The following is a 14,375-nucleotide window of genomic DNA, read 5'->3' as shown; positions in this document are numbered from 1 at the left end:
GCAAGGTAGACCCAGGAAAAGGTGCGGCAACATCTGCCGGGGTAGACAGGATCTTATAGTCTACCCGGCTCCTCCTTCTCCGACGTCACCAGCACGGCAGCACAGAGTCCGGAAACAGACCAACAGGAATGGAACGCGGGCCTCTCAGCAAGTAGACCCAGGAAAAGGTGCGGCCTATCCAATCATTTTTTAAACACAACTACACTAACTGCACTAACCACATCCTCTGGCAACAAATTCCAGAGTTTAATTGTGCGTTGGGTGAAAAAGAACTTTCTCTGATTAGTTTTAAATGTGCCCCACGCTAACTTCATGGAGTGCCCCCTAGTCTTTCTATTATCCGAAAGAGTAAATAACCGATTCACATCTACCCGTTCTAGACCTCTCATGATTTTAAACACCTCTATCATATCCCCCCTCAGTCTTCTCTTCTCCAAGCTGAAAAGTCCTAACCTCTTTCGTCTTTCCTCATAGGGGAGCTGTTCCATTCCCTTTATCATTTTGGTCACCCTTCTCTGTACCTTCTCCATTGCAAATATATCTTTTTTGAGATGCGGCAACCAGAATTGTACACAGTATTCAAGGTGCGCTCTCACCATGGAGCGATACACAGGCATTATGACATTTTCCGTTTTGTTCACCATTCCCTTTCTAATAATTCCCAACATTCTGTTTGCTTTTTTGACTGCCACAGCACACTGAACCGACTATTTCAATGTATTATCCACTATGATGCCTAGATCTTTCTTGGGTGGTAGCTCCTAATATGGAACCTAACATTGTGTAACTATAGCACTTATGTTAATTTAACTGCACACTTCTTTGAGTCTTACTAAGTATATGCACTATGGACAAAAGACAATTGGCCATTTCCTGCTCTTTTTCCCCTGGGGGGGGGGGGAACACTTTAAATTCATAACTACAAATGATTCTTAATGTCAATATTTGCTATTGCATCTCACTGTGCTGACATGTGTGAAGGGCCAAGGGGCAAACCCACATTCAATAAGACTATTTCTTTGTAATCTGATGGCCCAAGACTTGGAAGTGTTTTGACTATTTTAGTCCCAATGGACATTCTTAAATTTGCCATTTGAATCAAAGTCATTATGCTCATTTTCCAAATCTTTTCTAATCCTTCAACAAGCTGCAATTATCCAATTAAAGTAAAACTAGGACTTCTAAGACTTCCTAAATATTGGCGCACGAACTGGTTTAGAGGTTTGGAAAAGAAACTGATATACATCATTATTATTATTTCACTTGCATTAATGTTCTTTATAGTCTTGTGCCTTGGCTATCAATGTGTAATAAGTATCTACCATAAGTCCACCATCAGTTTATGGTTTCTGCAAATGGTATCTGCACTATCTCTTATTGCTATTGAACTTTCTAATCTTGACTCAAAGAAGAAACTCCTAGACTGTTCATGTCCTTCTATTCTTCCCCCAGAAGAAAAAAGAATTCCAAATATTATAGATCAACCTCAGCTAACACAAACTAACCCAAAGCCTCTATCCTTAAGAAGGGTAAGAGTTCTAGCCTAATCCATTGCTCCATGGGCTAGGCCTGCATGGGACCAACCTGAGATATGGGATGGAGGCCAGTGGTATTGGAACTTGGAATATATATTGTCATACTAAATATGACAAAGGATGGAATGTAAGGGTGCTTTGAGAACATTTTTCTATGAACCCAGATTAGTTTGGTGGAGTAAAGAAATAAAGAATATTTCAGCAATGAGATTATACTGATCAGGTTTATAAGAAAAGCAATTGCACTGATCAGACTTGTAGGATTAGCCAAGGCTGCTGAAATACTAAAAAGAATGTTAAAGATCAAAAAGTATGTTCAGGATCAGCACTGAGTTTCGTTTCTGCCTTTTGGACTTAATTTACAAGAAATTATATGACATATAAGAATTCAATCTTATTAGTGTATATGAAATAAAATTATAATGCCAACCAATTAGGAAAATGTTATGCAAACAAACTTATTGATGTGAAAGCTATAGAGGGTGATGCATTAAACTGAGTGTATCAGTTCAGAAGAGCTGAGCTGAAGGTATATTATGCATTGTTTGGTAAGCCCTGCTCTTATTATAAGATATCTTATAATAAAAGACTAAATATTTTTCTCTTACTGGCTGTTGGTATTCAGTGTTTACTAGTGCCCACAATAAGAGTTTCTTCCCCTAGTACAAGCTGTGGGGCCTATCTTCAAACTCAAGTCACAAACCACACTGCCTTTTTATAGTGCACCATCAACCAATCCATGCTGACCATAGTGGGGATGGTCTGCAGACTACTAGATCTTACCCTAAGGAAGGAGCTAGGGTCAATTTAGTTAATAAGAAGACCAAAATGTCCCTTACAATATTCAGATTTATGCCACAGATATATTACCAGAAAAATCACACTTTTTAGCCTTCAGTCTCACTCACTGGGACATAAATCTCACTCTTTGGGATTGGAAATAGGCAGGAGATGATAGGGAAAGGAAGGTGATTAAGCCAGAGCAGGGTTCGAGGGAGAGAGAAAATAATGTGATTATGCCAGGGGGCAGGGAGTTAAGGTGGTGGAATAGAAGGGAATGTGATGTGCATTTACTGCATTGCAAGATACAAGGCAGAATGATTTTACCAGAAGAAATCTTGGCAGGTGAATCAGATCAATTTCTTTGATTGGGTGACCAGAAAGTTGGATCAAGGGAGAGCATGAGATATAGTGTAATTGGATTTCAGCAAGCCTTCTGCACAGAAGACTTCTAAATAAATTGTGCACCCTTGGTATGGATCCTAGTGTGACTGACTGGGTTAGAAACTGGCTGAGTGGGAGGAGACAAAGGGTAGTGGTAAATGGAGTTTTCTCTGGGGAGGGACCCCCAGAGAAAACTCAGGGGTCAGCTCGTGGACTGGTTATTTTCAACATTTTTGTGAGGCAATGTAACAGGGTAAGAGCTAGGAAGGAGGGGAAAACCTGAGGAGGGATGTAGTAAAGCTCGAGGAATGGTCTAAGGTCTGGCAGCTAAGACTCCTAAAAAATGAAGAGTAATGCAATTAAGATGCAAAAACCCAAGGGAAATTTTGGAGGTGAAATTCTTCTAAGCACTAAGGAAGAATGGGATCTGAGGGTAATTGTATCTGATGACCTTAAGGCAGCCAAACAAAGTGGATAAGGTGACATAACAGCCAGAAAGATGCTTGGCTGCATAGCTCAGCAGAAAAAGTAAGGTAATATTGCCCCTGTGAAACCTCTTGGAATACTATGTGCAATTCTGGAGACCACACCTTCAAAAAGATATAAAAAGGATGGAGTCAGTGCAGTGGGCGGCTACTAAAATGGTCAGTGGACTTCATTCTAAGGATATGGGAATAGACTTAAGATCTAAACATATATACCACAGTGGAAAGGCAAGATAGGGGAGTTATGATAGAAAGATTCAAATATCTCAAAGGTTTCCATTCACAGGGGGTGAGCCTTTTTCAATGGAAAGCAGGATCTAGAATGAGGAGTCATGAGACGAGGGTGTCTCAGGCGTAATCTTAAGAAATATTTCTTTACAGAGAGGGTGGTGGATGCATGGAGGTGATGATGACAAAACAGTATCTGAATTCAAGAAAGCATGGGATAAATACAGAGGATCTCTAAAGAAGTGATGCTAAATTAATTGGACGGATGGGCAGACTGGATGGGCCATACGGTCTTTTTCTGCCATCATGTTTCTATGTTTCTACTTTGAATGTCACCACACTCCACTGCTAGAGAATGTCTTAAAATCAAAATTCAGCATGTGCTTACTGAAATCTCAGTTTTTATGAAGCCGAAGATGTTCAACCTTGACTACTTGCTATAAAAAAAAATGCAACAAATCATAGCAGTCCCTTTTCTTTGAAACTTCTAAATCATTTTTTTTGCCTTTTCTCCACATTTCATAGTTGATTGATGAACAAGAAGTTCCACTGCCTCCTGTGCTTTTAGCAAATCTTGGAAATGACACTCACAAACCTACTGTATGCTTTTATGGGCATGTGGATGTGCAGCCTGCCAAAATGGATGATGGCTGGATAACGAAGCCCTATACCATGACAGAAATTAATGGTATATCTCTTCTTTCTTTTATTGCTCACTAGGAATGCCTTGATTCAGACATAGATTGTCTTCCTGTAACATTGTGTAACACATATCCCTACCCTATTACAACCTCACTTCTTAGAATATTCAGAGTAGATATACCCTTCAAACCCAAGTCAAGAAGTCTACTAGGATAGGGAAAGCTAATCTGGCGTGAAAAGAAACTGTAAAGAGTAAAATGTATTACTACTCTTGCTTGGTAAAAGTAAAAATGTGCAGGAATAAGAAGAATATAAGTATGTCTGAAAGGATCTGGGAATTAGAACTTACCCTTTAGAATTTGGGGACATCAGCATGCTGGACAGGATTTGGGGGAAGGAAGTTGTTTCAAAGGATTTATTTATTCATGTATTTATTTATTTATTCATTCATTTATCTATCATGATTTATATGTTGGTTTCTAGTCAAAAACAAAACAATGGTTATAAGAAAATTGCTCTTGAATATATCATTATTGCATAAGGGTCTAAAAGACTAGGTAAGGAGCAAAATTGCACAGGAGAACAATTTTAACAACACATATCAGTCTTATAATAGCAGCAAGATGCTTTATAATGTACACAGGCAAGTAGTTTATAGGTACAGCACTTGTCAAATACTGTGATTGACAGTGTTTAATTCTGAGATAAGCAGGATACATCAACCCTTCTGTCAGCAAATCAATGTTCATATCTGGTCAAAGCACCACCCCTTATCCCGCTCCTTTGTTGACATCTGTCTTAGCCCTGCCCAAATCACGCCCCTTTTTGTCCCTTTTTATGGCACCACAACAGTTCATGCCCCCTTTCTGCTCCTTTTTAATGGCATAGACCAAAACCAGAAATACGTTTTTTCAAGATAGCATCACTGCTGCACATGTGCAGTACAACCAAAACAAACCATTTTTTGCCTATGATGCCTGTGTCCCATGTGGAAGTGGCCATCTTGGATAATGTAACTGGTCATGAAATCATCCCAAGTATGGGCAATCAGAGGCTATGTCTGTTTACAGAAATGAGGCATGGGAGACAGCCATGTTTAAAGAATTGACATCAACATGCTCAGTAACTCTGCATGGCTTTTCACAAAGTATTACATGCTGAAAGACAGTATTTTACCAATTTTAAAACTCTTGCCTATGGCTGAAAATGCAGTAACTCAGATGGAATAAAGCAATAGATTAGATTCTACCTCTAAAGAATCTGGATCGAGCCCATGCTGAGATAATAATTATTTTTTATTTTTAGTTGTAAAACAGCTATTCGTAGCCTGTAAAACTTCCTTCATTATTTCCTAAGCATCTCTGTATTGATTTTTCCAACATAGAGAAGTTGGTGGAGTGTGAAAGTGTGAAAAAGAAATGCATCTTACCTTTCAATGGTCCATCTAACTGTTGGTCTGTTAGATAATAGAGGGGTTAAAGAGGCACTTAGGGAAGATAAGGTCATTGCAGTTTGAACAAATAAAGATGTTGAGGAGATACCCATTCAGGAGACAGTTTTCAAGGGTGATGATGCAAATGAATTGAACCAAATCACAGTGAACCTGGAAAATGTAATAGGCCAGACTGACAAACTGAAGAGTAAAAAATCACCTGAACCACAACTCCCCCTAACATTTATTATTTTATTCTAAGCTGCTCATTTGAAATAATAACAAAAATGAAAGGAGGTGTTGTGGGCTTGCTTGTTAAAAAAAAAATGCCTATGTGTATGGAGAAAGCAGGGGGCTGAAAGTGGGACAAGCTACAGGACCCAGCATGCAACATTCTAGTTCTTGTTTGTGGACACAGTACACAGACTTCACATCACAGCAAATGTTGTTTCCTAAAATATAGACAAAATACTATAAGAAAAAAATGATCCTTTCATATTATCAAAGTCTTGTTTTAAGGCATTTAGGCATATTCTTGGTCATCCTAAAAGAAGGGGGGCTGTGTGGGACATGCTCATTTAAAATGCACTTGTAGTTCCATCATTGGCCTCTGCATTAGTTTGACAGGTAAAAGCAGAGGGGGGGAGGGGGGGCATGGAGGAGGTTGCCTAGGACACAGAGCACCTCCTACCCAATATGTTTTCTGTTTCTCCCAGTATTGCTTGCTACATTACATCACAGCCCATCACAGTAGAAAGACTAGGGGGCACTCCATGAAGTTAGCATGGGGCACATTTAAAACTAATCGGAGAAAGTTCTTTTTTACTCAACGCACAATTAAACTCTGGAATTTGTTGCCAGAGGATGTGGTTAGTGCAGTTAGTATAGCTGTGTTTAAAAAAGGATTGGATAAGTTCTTGGAGGAGAAGTCCATTACCTGCTATTAAGTTCACTTAGAGAATAGCCACTGCCATTAGCAATGGTAACATGGAATAGACTTAGTTTTTGGGTACTTGCCAGGTTCATATGGCCTGGATTGGCCACTGTTGGAAACAGGATGCTGGGCTTGATGGACCCTTGGTCTGACCCAGTATGGCATTTTCTTATGTTCTTATGTTCTTATGGACATACAGTGCATCTCTGTGTGTATTCTGTTCACAGCTAAACCTTTACTTTTTCTAAAAGTCTCCAGCCTGCAAACCATCTCTGGGTCATACGGTGTCAAACCAAGGGTCTATCAAGCCCAGAATCCTGTTTCCAGCAGTGGCCAATCCAAATGGTTGCTGTCTGTGATTATTTATTCTGTTTGGTGAAGAAGCCTGTGCTTGTAAAAATATCTTCAACTGTCAAAAACAGAAAAGCTTCTCCTGTTAACAAAAAGTGGGAGGAAGTGCTGAAAACTACAAAGCCCTCCCCAATGCATCATTCCAACAGAGGATGGAGGTTGGGATAGTGGTGAACTAATTAATGGTTTCATGAGATGGCATGCTGCCTTGCTTGTAGAAAAAATAATCCAGCATGGTTTTTCTCTATTTTCTACTTCTTTTCTCCTTCACAACTATCTGCATATATTAAAATATAATACAGTACAGTTTACCATTTTAGTTTTAAAAATAAAAAAGGGGATCTTTGAATCAGCTATAAATGTATTTCTCTCTCATGCTGCAGTGAATACAGGGGAAAGGAAGGATAGTAAAAGCTCCTGCCTCCTTCTCTGTGCTGGAAAAATCAACACAGAGATGCTTAGGAAATGAAGGAATTTTTACAGGCAAAGAAAAGCTGTTTTTCAATAAAAAATAAAAAATAATTACTTCCACAGCCTGGGCTTGATGCAGGGTCTTTAGAGACTGAATCTAAATGCTCTATTCTGTCTGAGCTACTGCATTTTTAGCCACAGACAAGGGCTTTAAAACTGGTAAATACTTTCTTTCAGCACATTATCTTTTGTAAAAGCCATGCAGAGTTACTGTGCATGCTCAGCAGTGATGTCAATTCTTTAAACATGGGAGCCTCCCATGTCCCATCTCTGTAAACAAATATAGCTGCTGACTGAGCATGCTCAAGGTAATGCCATGGCTTGTGACATCATCCAAGAAGGCTTCCTCCGTGTGGGTAACAGGCATCACGGGCAAAATGCAGTTTGTTTTGGTTTTACTGCACATGTGCTGCCATGACAGCATTTCCTAGAGCCAATACAACAGCTACCATCATGGATATATGTCATTTCCTGTCCTCAGAGAAACCAACACCATCTTGAAAATGATATTCTGGTTCCAGTCTACATCATCAGAAAGGGAGCATGTCCTAATGTGATGTTATCACAACGGGGCATGGTTTAGGCAGAGCTAGGACATATGTTAACTAAGGGGTGGGGTAATTTTGGGGCTTCAACTGGAAGTAAACACTGATTGGTTGCGAGGAGAGTCAGTGGGCATGGCTTAACGTGGAAGTAAATGCTGATTGGCTGTGCTGCCTGTCAATCACCTGTCACAACAAAGTTTGACAAGTGTTGTATCTATAAACAATGAAAGTATCTTAGAGTATGTTTACTTTCTCAGGTGAAATCATTTAGTCTTCAGTCGTACAACACATAAATATGTAAGACAGTAGTACACATTTTGGGCCTGATTTTCTAAAGGATGTATACACAGAAACACTGGTTTCTGCACATAAATTGCCATTTGAAAATCAATTCAGGGTCTATGTATGTAAAAGTACATGCTGAACATGATTTTGTATGTACTTTTGTGTACATAGTAATCAGATGTTCCAGGTGTGGAGTTGGGGCAGGGAAAGGATTTACGTTCATACTTTTGATTTTTTAAAGTATGTGTGTAAAAAGTACCTGCAGACTTTAGCGTCAGGCGGACTGTTGAAAATTATCCTCCTTAGGCTAGACATTGAAAGTTTGTGGCATGTAAAATATTAGCTTCTAAACTATAGAACGCCATGGTAATAAAATAACTTCAAAACTTAAGATATTGTTTTTCTTTCTTTTTTTTCAGGAAACCTTTATGCACGTGGAGCATCAGATGACAAAGGTCCTGTATTAGCTTGGATTCATGCGGTGGAAACATTTATCGCACTGAAACAAGTATGTAAAAATATGCATCATTACTTCTATTGTCATTTTCACACAAGAATTACATACATATTGATGGGTTAGCAGGTCAATTCTATCAAGCATGATAAATTCAGACCCATATTTAAACATTTAACCCTGAAAACCCGCTCCTACGCGCGCCGAGCCTATTTTGCATAAGCCCGGCAATGCACGCAAGCCCCAGGACGCACGTATGTCCCAGGGCTTGAAAAAAGGGGCGGGGAGTGGCCGGGGCGGTCCAGGGGCGGGGCGATACTGATATCTTATCAGGTGGCAATGCATCTGATAAGATCTTCAAAATTTCTTGGAGATACTTTTTAAATTGATCTCGCGGAGAGACATGAGGAAAATTTACAATTCTCAGATTCAGATATCTCATAGTATTCTCAATATTCTCAAGTCTTTTTGTATGAGCCATATCTCCCTGTATGAGTCCGGATTACACCTCCTGAATTTGGGTCACTCTCTCTTCCATGTTCTCTAACTTAGAGGCATGTGAGGCAGTCAAAAGTTCTGAAGATTGTACACGATTATTTACATCCAGAGTTAAGGAAATTAAAGATGAAATAGATTTTTCCAGTGTCATTATAGCAGACCATACTGAATCTAGTGTATTGGTAGAAGGTTTAACCAAGATAGCTTTGAAAATAGAGCCAACTGTATCCAAACTGCTAGTGATACCCACATTACCATGGCCACTAGCAGGTCTTCCGTCCCCCATGAGTAATCGGCGCTATAGCAAACAAATCTCGGTGCCCTAAATCCAGAGGGCCAGATTTTAGTAGCTACACACGGGCGTAGATTTGTGCACACAACCCAGCGTGCACAAATCTGCGCCCGATTTTATAACATGTGCGCGCAATCCCCCAGTGGCCGAGGAATGCGGACGTAATTGCTTTGCCTTTTTCTGTGCAGATTCCACCACCACAGCTTGATGCGGTTTTTGAAAGCCTGGGGCATGTTGAACTAAATATGTTGCATCTGTTTTCCTATTTACTGGAGGAACAGTGCCAGGATGCTCCCATAAGCGGTGTAGGAGATCCAACAGGACTTCATGTACTGGAATGGCCATAATTTCCTTGGGGGCATCAACAAACTGCAGAACCTCCACGGTCTTGTGACGCGTTTCCTCCTCCATCACTAGATTGAAAGGGATGGTCTCGGACATTTCCTTGATAAAGTTGGCAAAGGAAAGGTCCTCAGGAGAAGAGCACAGTCTTTCCTCTGGAGGAGAAGGCTCTGAGAGTAAATCCTGTAAAAGCATGAGAAGGGACCACAAAAGACCATTCTACTGCTCACGCAAATACTACCCTCCTGCGTCTAGAGCAAACCAGCCAGAGCCCCTCAAAGGGGACATACACGCCAGCCCAAAGCACCCAGAGCACAGCCAGCCCCACAAACTGGTCCAGCCTCCGGATTTTGATGCATTTCCAGAGAACAGAGACCACTCATCCATGAACCCTGTTATAATTAGTGAGGTTTGGGTGGACCCTTGGACACAGTGGCAGCTGACCACACCCACGGGGGGAAGTCCCATGAGGGGCCACAGGTCAGGCTCAGCTCAGGACACACAAACACAGAGATAGATCTTTTATTAGACAAAGTGATGAAGCCACCAAAGGTGGCAGTAGTGAGCTGCAAAAGTAGCCCAACTGGGCTCAGGCGCTGGAACAGCGACTCCTCCAGTAGCAGTGCTGTAGTGGAAAGAACTGAGAATGATGAGTACAGTGGAATATGTACAAAGTCCCAGTATGGAGAACCCCAGGATAGGGAGAGCAGGTCCTCGAGCGAGTACCTGATCCCTGAGAGCTGAGAGGCTTGAAGGTACGTGGAAGGTACGTTGGAAGGTACGTGGAAGGTACGTTGAAGGTATGTGGAACTCACACAGCGGTTCCACGTAGGATGGCACTAGGGCTGGAACGGAGGCAGGCCCTCGAGGAGCGAGTACCTGGTTCCAGGGAACAGCTCAGAGGTGAAGATGGTAGTACTCACTGGTGTTGAAGGTAGCGAATCCTTCCAGGCAGAAGAGAAGGTAGGAGCAGGCAGCGAGTCAAGAAACATGGGCCCTCGAGGAGCGAGTACCGGTTTCCTGATAGTGACCTGAAAAGCAAGGGAGGCCCCCGAGGAGCGGGTACCCCGTTAGCGTTAAGAGTCCAGTGGAAGATTGGAGAGGCAGAGTAGCTGGGTATGGAGAGCGAATCCCATCCGTAAGATTTCCTTTGCTAACTCAAAGGCTAGCAAACATCATAGGCTTTGAATATCCGGGCAGCGCGACGTCATCACAGCGGGACGCCCCTGAGGTTCGCGCCAGGTAGGAAATAAGAGGGGCGCGCAGCATGCGCGCCCTAAGGTACCAGCGAAGCATGGCGGGAGGCAGCGCCCAAGCTGGTCCGGGGATGCCAGAGAGGACGGCAGGCAGACGCCGCGGCAGCCAGGCATCCATCCAGAGCGAGAGGAGATGCAAAGAAAGAAAGGTAGGCGGAGTGAATCCGTCGGGAAGGGACGGTTGCAACAGTACCCCCCTTCAAAGGGCGATCTCCTCTGCGGGTACCAGGTTTTGGTTTCCAAGGATGCAAGAGATGAAACTGATGGAGCGTCTCTTTGTCAAGGATATTAGCCAGAGGCTCCCAAGAATTTTCTTCGGGGCCAAAACCTTCCCATGAGAGAAGGTATTCCCAGGTTTTGCCTCATTTGCAGACATCAAGAATGGCTTCAACCTTGTATTCTAGGTCATCTTCTGCATTGATAGATGGTTCCTGAGATTTGGAAGAGAATTCACTGATGATGAGTGGTTTCAGAAGTGAAACATGAAAGGTGTTATGGATGTTCAATCCAGGTGGTAACTTCAGACTTGTAGGTAACATTGCCAAGACGTCAGAGGATTGGAAATGGTCCAACACAGCAAGGAGCAAATCGAGAGGAGGGTAACTTCAATTTAAGGTGCTTAGTGGATAGCCAGACTTTGTCACCAGGTTGAAAGACAGGCACTTTGGAATGATGAGCGTCATAAAACCTTTTGGCTCGATCACTCGCTTTGAGTAGCATTGCTTTCGTCTGAGTCCATAATTGGTGGATTTCTTCAGCAGTGGATTGAGCTGCTGGGGACGTCACTGAGAGCTTCAGTGGAAGTGGCGGTGATGGGGAACGTCCATATACCACTTCAAATGGTGTTGATCCAATTGATGATGCTGGATGAGAATTAATGGCGAATTCAGCCCATGGTATCAAGTTCAGCCCAGTTATTCTGACGGCAACTCACATAGGCCTGAATGAACTGTTTCAGGGTCCTATTCATCTGTTCTGTTTGGCCATTAGATTGAGGATGATAGGCAGATGTATAATCTAGAGAGATGTCGAAGAGTCTGCACAGGGCCTTCCAGAATCTTGCCGTGAACTGTAATCCTCGATCCGTGACTATGTGCTTTGGTAGGCCGTGGAGGCGAAAGATATGGACTATGAAGAGCTTCGCATGTTTTGAAGCTGAGGGTAAGCCTGGTAGTGCCATGAAGTGGGCCATCTTGCTGAAGTGGTCAACTGTGACCCAGATGGTATTCATACCTCCAGAAAGGGGTAGATCAACTACAAAATCAGTAGCGATATGCGTCCAGGGCTGTTCCGGAGCTGGAAGCAGTTGCAGCAACCCCCTCTGTTTGCCAGAAGTAAGTTTGTGCTTGGCACAGTTGGCACAAGATGCACATAGGAGAGTGTATCTTCCTTGATAGTTGGCCACCAATAATACTTCTGTAGCTTCAGTAGGGTTTGGCGTTGACCAGGATGGCCAGCCAGCTTGGAATCGTGCACCCAATAGAGCACTTTCTTTCTGAGATGCTTTGGCATGATGGTTTTACCAGCGGGCACAGAATGAGTAGCCACTAAGACTACTTTCTTCGGGTCGATTATGTGCTGCGGCTTTTCTGGAATATCCTCCAAGAGAAAGGAGCGTGTTAAGAATACCAGAGCTGATGCCCTGTCTCCGGGGCGATATTTGAGCACGAAGTCAAAGCGGTTGAAAAATAAGGACTATCTAGCTTGTCTATGGTTAAGACGTTGCGCATGGCGGAGATACTCTAGATTCTTATGGTCCATAAACATGGTAATTTGATGTTGAGCGCCTTCGAACCAAGGCCGCCATTCCTCAAATGCCAACTTAATAGCCAGGAGCTCTTTGTCACCAATCCCATAATTCTTTTCTGCCAGAGAGAAACGTCGTGAGCAGGGACATAAGGACTTGGAATCTCCAGTCTGGCTCAGAACAGCCCCCACACTGATGTCAGAGGCGTCGACCTCTACGATGAATGGTTTGTTGGGGTCTGGATGACATAGGCATGGTTCCGTGGAAAAGGCAGACTTTAAAACTTTGAACGAGGAAATGGCCTCCGCAGACCATTTAGAAGCATTGGCCCCTTTCCAGGTTATAGCAATCAAGGGCACAGTAAAAGAAGAATAGTTCTTTATAAAGCTTCTATAGTAATTGGTGAACCCCAAAAATTGTCTCAGGGCCTTCAGGCTGGTAGGTTGCGACCAATTCTTGATACTTTCTAATTTTTGGGGATCCATCTGGAAGCCATCTTTAGATACAATGTAGCCAAGAAAAGGCATGGAGTCTTTATGGAATTCGCACTTGGATAGCTTGGCATAGAGTCGGTGTTCTCGGAGTCTTAGTAGAACTTGCTTGACATCTTCTAGATGAGTAGACAGATTCTGAGAAAATATCAGAATGTTAACTAGGTACACTACGACACTCTTGTACAACAAATCCCGCAGAATGTCATTCATCATGTTCTGTAACCCAGCGGGTGCATTGCATAGGCCGAAGGGCATTACTAAGTACTCAAAATGACCGTCTCGAGTGTTGAAAGCCATTTTCCACTCGTCACCACTGCAAATCCGGACTAAATTGTAGGCCCCCTTCAGGTCAAGTTTCGAAAATATCTTGGCCCCTTGAAGCCAATCAAACAGCTCGGAGATTAAAGACAGGGGGTAATGGTCTTTGATCGTAATCTCGTTCAGACCTCGATAGTCGATACAAGGACGTAAGGTTCCGACCTTCTTCCCCACAAAGAAGAATCCTGTGCTGGCTGGCGACTTTGAAGGTCTAATGAAACCTTTCTGTAAATTCTCCTCGATGTACTCGGACATAGCCTTGCTCTCTATTGCAGACAGTGGATAGACACGTCCTTTAGGAGGTTCAGTGTTTGGTTTCAGTCGAATGGCACAGTCATAAGTTCTGTGTGGAGGGAGGATGTCAGCAGCTTCTTTGGAAAGCACATCACTGAATAATGCATATTGAGGCGGCAGCCTGCCATCACTGGAGTTGTAGGCATGCAGAGAACAGGAGAAAATTCCTTGAGGCACCTGCCATGACAACCTGGGCCCCAGCGGGAGAATTCCAAGGAGGATCAGTCGAATTGAGGCTGATGCAACTGCAACCAGGGTAATCCCAGAACGATAGGGTGCATGGCCTTTTCTAACACAAAGAAGGGAATTGTCTCCGTATGGAGGGCTCCGGTGCGAAGAGTCACTGGTTCAGTGCGACAAGTCACATCACCGGACAAAGGCTCTCCATGGATAGATGACAAGAGTAGTGGAGCTTCTAAAGTAACAAGGGGAATCCTCAAATGTTCCACTAGGTGTCGAAGTATAAAGTTGCCTCCTGCCCCTGAATCCACAAGGGCAAGAGTTTGGATTGTAGACGGTCCGCAAGTCAGGAAGACTGGTAGAGAGAGCGGAGAAGGGGTGGTAAGACCTAAGAACAGTCCTCCTGCAGGACTTAGGCCCATCCGTTT

At 42.9% G+C, this 14,375-nt stretch overlaps 1 protein-coding gene across 7 annotated transcripts in view; it reads left to right on the top strand.

Annotated features, from left to right (window-relative positions):
- Positions 1-14,375, top strand: part of LOC115085172 (beta-Ala-His dipeptidase-like) — a 207,107-nt gene that overhangs the window by 81,497 nt on the left and 111,235 nt on the right. For all 7 annotated transcript variants that reach the window (XM_029590872.1, XM_029590868.1, XM_029590867.1 and 4 more), the window contains 2 exons: positions 3,938-4,100; positions 8,492-8,580. In XM_029590872.1, the coding sequence (XP_029446732.1) occupies positions 3,938-4,100; positions 8,492-8,580 (252 nt within the window). The remainder of the gene's footprint in view (positions 1-3,937; positions 4,101-8,491; positions 8,581-14,375) is intronic.

This window comes from Rhinatrema bivittatum, chromosome 2 (genome assembly GCF_901001135.1).
Source record: "Rhinatrema bivittatum chromosome 2, aRhiBiv1.1, whole genome shotgun sequence".
NCBI classification, from domain to species: Eukaryota; Metazoa; Chordata; class Amphibia; order Gymnophiona; family Rhinatrematidae; genus Rhinatrema; species Rhinatrema bivittatum.
The sequence above is the reverse complement of the archived record's forward strand: the minus strand, read 5'-3'. Positions and strand labels throughout refer to the sequence as shown.